This window comes from Limulus polyphemus, unplaced genomic scaffold (genome assembly GCF_000517525.1).
Source record: "Limulus polyphemus unplaced genomic scaffold, Limulus_polyphemus-2.1.2 Scaffold836, whole genome shotgun sequence".
Taxonomy (NCBI): domain Eukaryota; kingdom Metazoa; phylum Arthropoda; class Merostomata; order Xiphosura; family Limulidae; genus Limulus; species Limulus polyphemus.
Window position 1 is genome coordinate 15,629 of NW_013666446.1, and position 7,878 is coordinate 23,506.

The 7,878-nt window shown below is 30.6% G+C and overlaps 1 protein-coding gene across 1 annotated transcript in view; it reads right to left on the minus strand.

The window, feature by feature from the left end:
* Nucleotides 1-7,878, minus strand: part of LOC106460787 (neurocalcin homolog) — a 53,720-nt gene continuing 45,842 nt past the window's right edge. The window contains exons 3-4 of the mRNA XM_022387575.1: nucleotides 4,814-5,259; nucleotides 1-3,113 (exon numbers count right to left, since the gene is read on the minus strand). Coding sequence (XP_022243283.1) covers nucleotides 2,916-3,113; nucleotides 4,814-5,191 — 576 coding nt within the window. The 5' untranslated portion in view covers nucleotides 5,192-5,259 and the 3' untranslated portion in view covers nucleotides 1-2,915. The remainder of the gene's footprint in view (nucleotides 3,114-4,813; nucleotides 5,260-7,878) is intronic.

The window sequence follows — 7,878 nt, forward strand, 5'->3', positions numbered from 1 at the left end:
TCCGATTTAATATTGAGAGCAGACACCTATAATCCCAAAGGACATTTTTGTACCAATGGCTTGTGAACCACGAATCCCCAGATTCACAGTCCACTAACCACTAGGCTATACATGGCCCAAAAGTACCAAAAAGAACAAAAATTTCAAAGGACTTTAACATTTGAATTGATGAAACTTATGAACAATTATCATACAAATGAAAATGCATGGGAAATATTAAAACTCAAATGGCTTTTCATGCCTATGTGTTATAAGTTATTCATACTTCCATTGATGGTCCAACTCACTTTAATTGGCTAAGAACTGGAAGTAACAACATATGGTGTAATTACAATATTAAATAATCTTAAAATTAGATATTGTATGATCCTGTGGCAATTATACTATATTTGATTTCAAGTAAAAAAAAACCTAAACCTTACTCTAACAAAACATTTTACAAAGACGAAACCTGATTTTAAGAAAACATTTTACAAAGCTGAAACCTGAAGAAGAAAATGTTTAAATAATAAGTTTCTCTTTTCAATTGTTTTTGAAATGTGAATTCTGTTGCCAGTAGTTGAGATGCTACAAACTATCAAACAGGTGGCAGTAAGGTCCATATCTTTACATGTTTGTTCAATTTTGTGAAAAGGTACTTAAGGACTATCTGTGCTAGCCATACCCAACTTAGAATTGATAGACTAGAGGAAAGGCAGCTAGTTGCCACCAGCTCTTGGGCTACACTAATCAAAGACTGGGATTTGACTGTCACACTTATCTGATGGCCCCAAAAAGTAAAGTGTGATTTTTCTGGGTGATAACAGCTCCTAAACCATCATGCTAAACACTGGACCATGCTTGCCGGTCTATACAAATTATAACATTGCACACAGTTGCACTGTAAATGAGAGAAGAGAAGTTTTAAGAGGAGAGAGCATAACTGTAATATTTTAATTTCATTATGATTTGATATATAACCATTTAAAACCTATCTTCACTAATGATAACATATCACAAATAAATATTTTCACACTTCAGTATTACATGAATGAAATGGTGTTCATATAATTTCAACCAGAGTTGGTAAATATGTAAGATAAAAATGTTTCACTATACTGCTCAATGCTAGATAATTCATGTGGTTTAAAGTACATGGCCGTACCGACATGTCTGTGTTTATGAGATATCAAATGCTTTTTGCAGTCAGGAATGCTGGTGCCTGCTGAATGTAGAAGGCTAATTGACTGCCGAGTAGTGTATAAATAATGAGTAATAACAAAATCTACTTTATGCTATAAAACAAACAGGTCTATTAAAACTGACTACCGTTAACTGTATAGGAGAATGATACGGACTTACACTGGAAGCCAGCTTATAAAACAATAAAGATGCAAGTAACAAAATTAAGCATCCATATTTTAATGCCAATACACCTCTCAGATAAACTTCTGCACGACATATATTATGGTAAGAAGAATAAATTATATTTTAAATCCCAACACACAAATTGTTAAATTTTTTGTAAGTATTAAAAGTAGCAACCAATTCTATTGCAACAAAAAGTTTCTCTATTAGGGGCTAAAAGGTTTTACATTGACAACAAAGTTATGGGGTTGAATTTCCCATAATGTGTATGGATGTATAATCCCTTGATGTATATGACCTATACAGTATGTTAAAAGGTTCCCTAAAATTTTTAGCTTTAGACACCCTGGTTGAGGACCCACACCTAATGATTTTTTATACATTTCAAATAATAACCACTCTATGGTATGTTACTTTTATTGCAGTCTGTCTTTGAAAAAAAAATTTATATAGTTATATTTATTGCAATAAATTTCTTGCTGAATATAATGGTGTCAGGAAAGTTTTAAAAGAGAACATTTCTACATGTGTTACATCGCCTTTCAGACTGTCTCATGGACCACTACAATATGCTATACACATAGTTAAACTTTGAACACAGGATAAAAGTGTCATGTGATAATAATTTGTAGTTATGCATGTTTTAAGGTCCAACATCTTGGAAAGCCAGCTTCATCATCATATTGACATCATCACACCACATACACATTATTAGTGTTTAGTAAGTTATTGAAAAAGAGTGTCAATCACCGAGTGATATCAGTACTTTTTGTAGGCTTTGATATATATATAGTCCTTTACTCATCATTAATAACAAAATACTTAATTATTAAACATCATTCAGTGGACTAGCTGGTAATTTATTTGTAAATGACATAAGAGGCCCAATCTATTCTTTGATTTGTTGCTGTCTCTGCAGGATATCAAACAGATTGGTCCATTACCTCATTCATGGATTCTTTCTTCCTTACTGATATCCTCACAGATATCAGAATTCGTTAGATCATTTTCAGTTTAAGATAAAATAAAAGATATCACTTTTTAACTGATGGGCAATGACTAATTGTTATTTTGTGCCTTATTTAACTTTATTTCTGGAGTAAAACAAACATTAGTTTTGAGAATGCTATTTTTTAGAAAGTTCTTTTAAATTGTGTAAATGTAACTATTTTGTTATACAGTTATTTACTTGTATAACTATTATAATCACCTTTATTTTAATAAATTTCTTATTATTCAAATAATTTAAAGAATATTATATCAAAAAGATGGTAAATATCAACCTTAGAATTATCAGCAGAGAAAAATTAAAATTGCAAGATGTAATATTTAAGATTAAACAAACCCTACTATAGTGTAAATCTGAACCACAAAAGTCTGTAAATACATAATTTTTTAGACTTGCAGCACATTCGACATAATTAACAAGAGATCTTAGTTGGTGTGGCCTGGAAAAATGAAAACAAAATCATTACACCAATATTTGTCCAGAATCTTAATTCTAAAAATCTCCATCTGTTGGTAGTCTCAAAAAGCTCTTTATTATTATCATTGTTTTTATTAAAATATCAATGTGATGAATGAGGATCACATTGTAACAACCTTACAATAGATGGGTCACTTTTGGCTCCTTCAATAAATTCTTCTAGTGACAATTTCCCATCCATATTTTTATCCATTTGACGGAATATCTTGTCTGTCCGTTTCTCGGGTGTTGACTCGTCTTCTGGCATCTTCATTACTGAGCCAACCATTTTGTAAATAGCCTAAATTCGAACAAAATAAGTCAAAAATTTTTTGCAATATACTACTCCTAATGAAATATATTATGATTATATCGTAGCTTAATCAATTTGTAATATTATGCTTTATTAAGCGTGCAGTAGTCATTTAAACTGAGTCATCATCTTTACTGAACATTAATGAGAACTAAACTTCTCTGAAAAAAGTTAGTATATACAATACTATAACAAAAAACATCAGACATCTATTTTACTACCAGATGTAGGTTGTAGCCGTATATGTATATATATAGATAGATAGATATAAGGCCCAAACAGATACTATGGAAAGCAACTTGTAAAAGTATAAAGGAAATTAATATTTTCAATCTCTTATCTTTCTTGAAATTCTAGAACTTTCTACCAATCAAATGAAAATGCTAAATTCCAAGAAAAAATAAAAATAAAGCTGCTTTTGATAACATTATTTACCACCAGAGATGTAGTCAAGACTGGGTGGATGACACCAAGACCGAGAACAATATAGTTTTTTTATACGACCAAAAATTCAAAACGTAAACTAATTATTCGTGTTGTAGTTCTTTTTATTTAAAAATGTTGTTTACATTATAAGATTCTTTGCATAAAAAACATACTGATCTTGATCTCGATCACCTGGCCTTTGACTACATCTCTTCTCACCACTGATGAGAGCTGAAATAGTTTAAAACTATGGCACTTTTTTAAAAACTTTCTTTTTCTATCTTTCACTTATGTATCTCATCCAGTGTAGTTTTTTTTATTTTAGTGGTCAAAGCATTTACTTCATAACTTTTGAAATTAAATTTTTAATTGGATTGCACTTTCATAATTCATTGACAAACTATATAATTGATATACACTTAATATTTAGTGTGTATAGCAAAATTATGATGCAATGCTTGTGATGGAATTTTAATGAATTTAATCAGTGGCATAAGAACTTTTTGCTATGGAGATCAATTTTCAAACCTGAAACTGTGAGATATCACCCGCATAACTTGTATTTTTGGCAAAGATACTAAGACTATCTTCTGTCATCCCTAATTTTGAATTATTGACTACCAAAAAGTCAGCCAGTCAGCAGCAGCCTGCAACCCATGCTATGGGATTGGTTTTTGCTCTTGTAACAAACCCACAACTTAAAATTCAATGAATATTTTGTGATATGGCGTGGAATAAAACCCAGTTTGCCAACTCTGAAATCCAGAATTCTACTAAAGGGCCAACTTTGTGGCCCCTAACACATGAAGTGTATTGTTATTACATAACTAGTGATAATAAACATTTTTTTTTTCTTTTTACTGTTTAGAAATGAAAACTTAGAATCTAAATACAAATGTTATTTTGGGTCCCCATAGGAACTGCTCTACTTAAGCATGTCTGCTGCCACTCCTGCTTTCTCTATACAAATTTAGGGGGAACAATTGCTCCTCTGGTTCCTGTGATACTGAATTAAGTCACTTAAAATCTCTCTATAAAAATAAATTTGTGAATAACCATTTTATCAAGTTTCAATTTATTAATACACCTATTTTTTGCTTGATATATTAGGTAAGATGCATATTGGTTACAGTTGATTTTTTTTACTTACATACACACATACTTTTCTACATAGATATAGCCATAAATAATTACAATTCACTTGGCTGAAAAGTAAATGACCTTATTGCATTATAAAATTCTAAATACAAGTGATTTCTTACCGATACAATTTCCAACATTTCTTGTCGTGAAATATACCCATTTCCATCAAGATCATACATGCTAAATGCCCATTTAAGTTTTTGCTCTAACTTTCCTCGAGATGTCACACTAAGGGCACAAAGGAATTCTCTAAAATCTATTGTCCCATCACCATTAGCATCAAATGTGCGAAATACATGCTCTGCAAATTTAGATGCATCTCCATATGGAAAAAAGTTTCCATAAATTTTCTTGAATTCTTCATTAGACAGATTTCCACTCGGACAGTCTTTTAAAAATCCTCTGTACCATTCTTGGATTTCAGAATCAGTAAATTCAGTATTTTGGCGAAGATCTTCTAGAACTTCTGGTTTCAATTTACTGTTTTGTTTCCCCATATCTCTTCACGACTTCAGGAAATAACTCACAGACTTGAATTCTTTTCAGCTCAAAATCTTTCAAATTCCTAAGAATGGAATTTTTTTAGTTTATAAAGACATAAAATAAGAGAGAAATTGTATACCACTTTACGGGCTACTAATATAAAATGAAGAAAAAAAAATTTACAAGTTTGTCATTTGATCATTTTATGGTTATCTAGTATACATAGCCTGCATCATCAATCCTAATGTACATTTATAGCAAAAACAAAGTGTGTGAAACAACTAGGCATATTCCAATTTTAACAATTACAAAAAATGTAATAAAATATACCCTTTTTGTGGACAAACTAAATTAGTATTACAACACACCTGATAAATTATAAAACCTGATGTCCAATTCACTTTCATACTAATGCATACAGTTAGCATGTTGCACTATTTCTATGGCTACTGAAAACCAAAATTACTTGTTTTGCTTACTGTCAGACATAAAACACAACTAATTTTATAATCATTATTCTTTGTATTTCTATGCTCTCTTTGAACTTTATCTTAACAAGATATCTTTATGAACTCTATATTAAACATTGAATAAGAAATTTTAGTAAAGCAAACCTGACAGAGAGAAAAAAAAACTTTAAAAACATATACAGTTTTAACTGCTGTTAAGAATTTAAAAATAATACTATATAAAAAACCTTGTGATCTAGTTAATTTTAATAGTGATAATACAGTTGTTCAACTGATAAGCTTTGTAAAGCAATCTTTATGTGCAAGATATATTAATGTAATTAAAAATGCAGTACTACTTTTAGCATAATTTAAAAACATGTTGAACTGTACAAAATATGTGATAAATTAAATATCCATACCTAGAATATAGATGTGTAATAAGTTTCAGGTGAAACAAAATGGGTATAACACACATGTTAATATATATATATATATATATATATATATAAGGATTCTTTACCCTTTAAAATAAATGCTAAATTAACTTTTCCAATATTGGCAAATACCATCTATTCTTCAGAGTAATAAAATAACAATTGTTTCAAATTATCACCTTACAATGAATTAAAAGTTTACAAATTTTTACTTCAATATCTGTCTTTGATTGGGATAGTTGTACAAAGCTACATAAGGGCTACCTGCATTAATTTCGAACTGGTAGACTAGAAGGAAGGCACCCACTTCCAACTCTTGGGCTACTTAATCAAATAGTGGGATTTGGCCTTTACTGCTATAACATACCCATGCCTCCAAAGTATGGGGCATGATTTCTGTGTCAATGGGATGTGAACCATGGATCGACAGTTTGGCACACTAACCACTAGGCCAAACCTGGCCTATTTCAATATCAATGAATTAAGCATTTGTATACAGTTCAGTATGAATTTAACATTAAGAAATCAATGAGTGAATTGAAAAATATAACCTAAAATGGGTTAATTTCCTTTTAAACACAAAATTTCTGAAATGTCTAGTGTTATTTACCAAATATTTAAATAGTCTGGTTATTCGCTATTATAATTTATAGTTCCTCAGAAATATTTTTTAAAAGTAAAGCCAATAAAATAGTTTGGGTTCCTTTGGGATTTGACCTTTACTACTATAACATACCCTGCCTCCAAAGTATGGTGCATGATTTCTGTGTCAATGGGATGCAAACCATGGACCCTTGGATCCACCGTTTGGCACACTAACCACTAGGCCAATCATTTAGATGAATTGCAACCAACTACAGCTCAAAGCTTGTGCATTACCTTATGTATAGAAAGTTATTAATTCTACGTTACTAGTTCTAACATTCAATAATGATGCATACAATTCTACCATGCACACGTCTATTACATTACTGTTACACATATATTGAATTTTACTTGTGATTACATAACAAAAACTTGAATAATGTTATCTTGCTCAGCTGATCACTCAACTTTGAAAGTAAATTTGTTTTGTTGCTATGTGTAAAGTTACACAATGGGATACATGTGCTGTGCCCACCAAAAGTATTAAAACCTGCTGAGGTGTCTTGAAGTACAAAACATTTAGAAGAGTGCAAGTATACTATGTTTAGTTAACACATTTCCTTAGCAGAAAAGAAAACCACAATCACTACTCATACAAAAAAATACACAAGGCAGCTACGTGATTTTGGTACTGATACGTAGGAAAACATTATCCTATAGTCATTATACTTTTAATCAATAAGGCTGAAATGAACCAGTAACCATAACTAAATTTTATGAGATCCAATCGTGAAATCTTTACATTCTACCTTAGTGTGTGTCTGAAGACTACAGGTGTCCTCCAAGTGTTTATTTAAAGAAAGCTGCCAATTTTTTATAGCACTTTTTAACATTTTTATGTAAATATGTGTTTGAAACGAACATGAATAAATGATTAACAAAATCAAGTTTCTTGAAAGATTACACACATACTGTTCCAAGTTTAAAAATAATTTTAATGTGGACTTTTAAGATAAAATAACACTTTCTATAATACAAGTGCAGTGATGCTGAAAAAATATGATAACAGTATACTTGAATGCATGTGTGTGTGTGTGTATATATATATATATATATATACTACACACACACACAACCTAACTTATGTACTTACAGTGTGTTAGTTTATTATACTAGTACTAGGTTAGTTAGTATTACGTTGCTACTAGTTAGAGTGACTACCTACCCTAA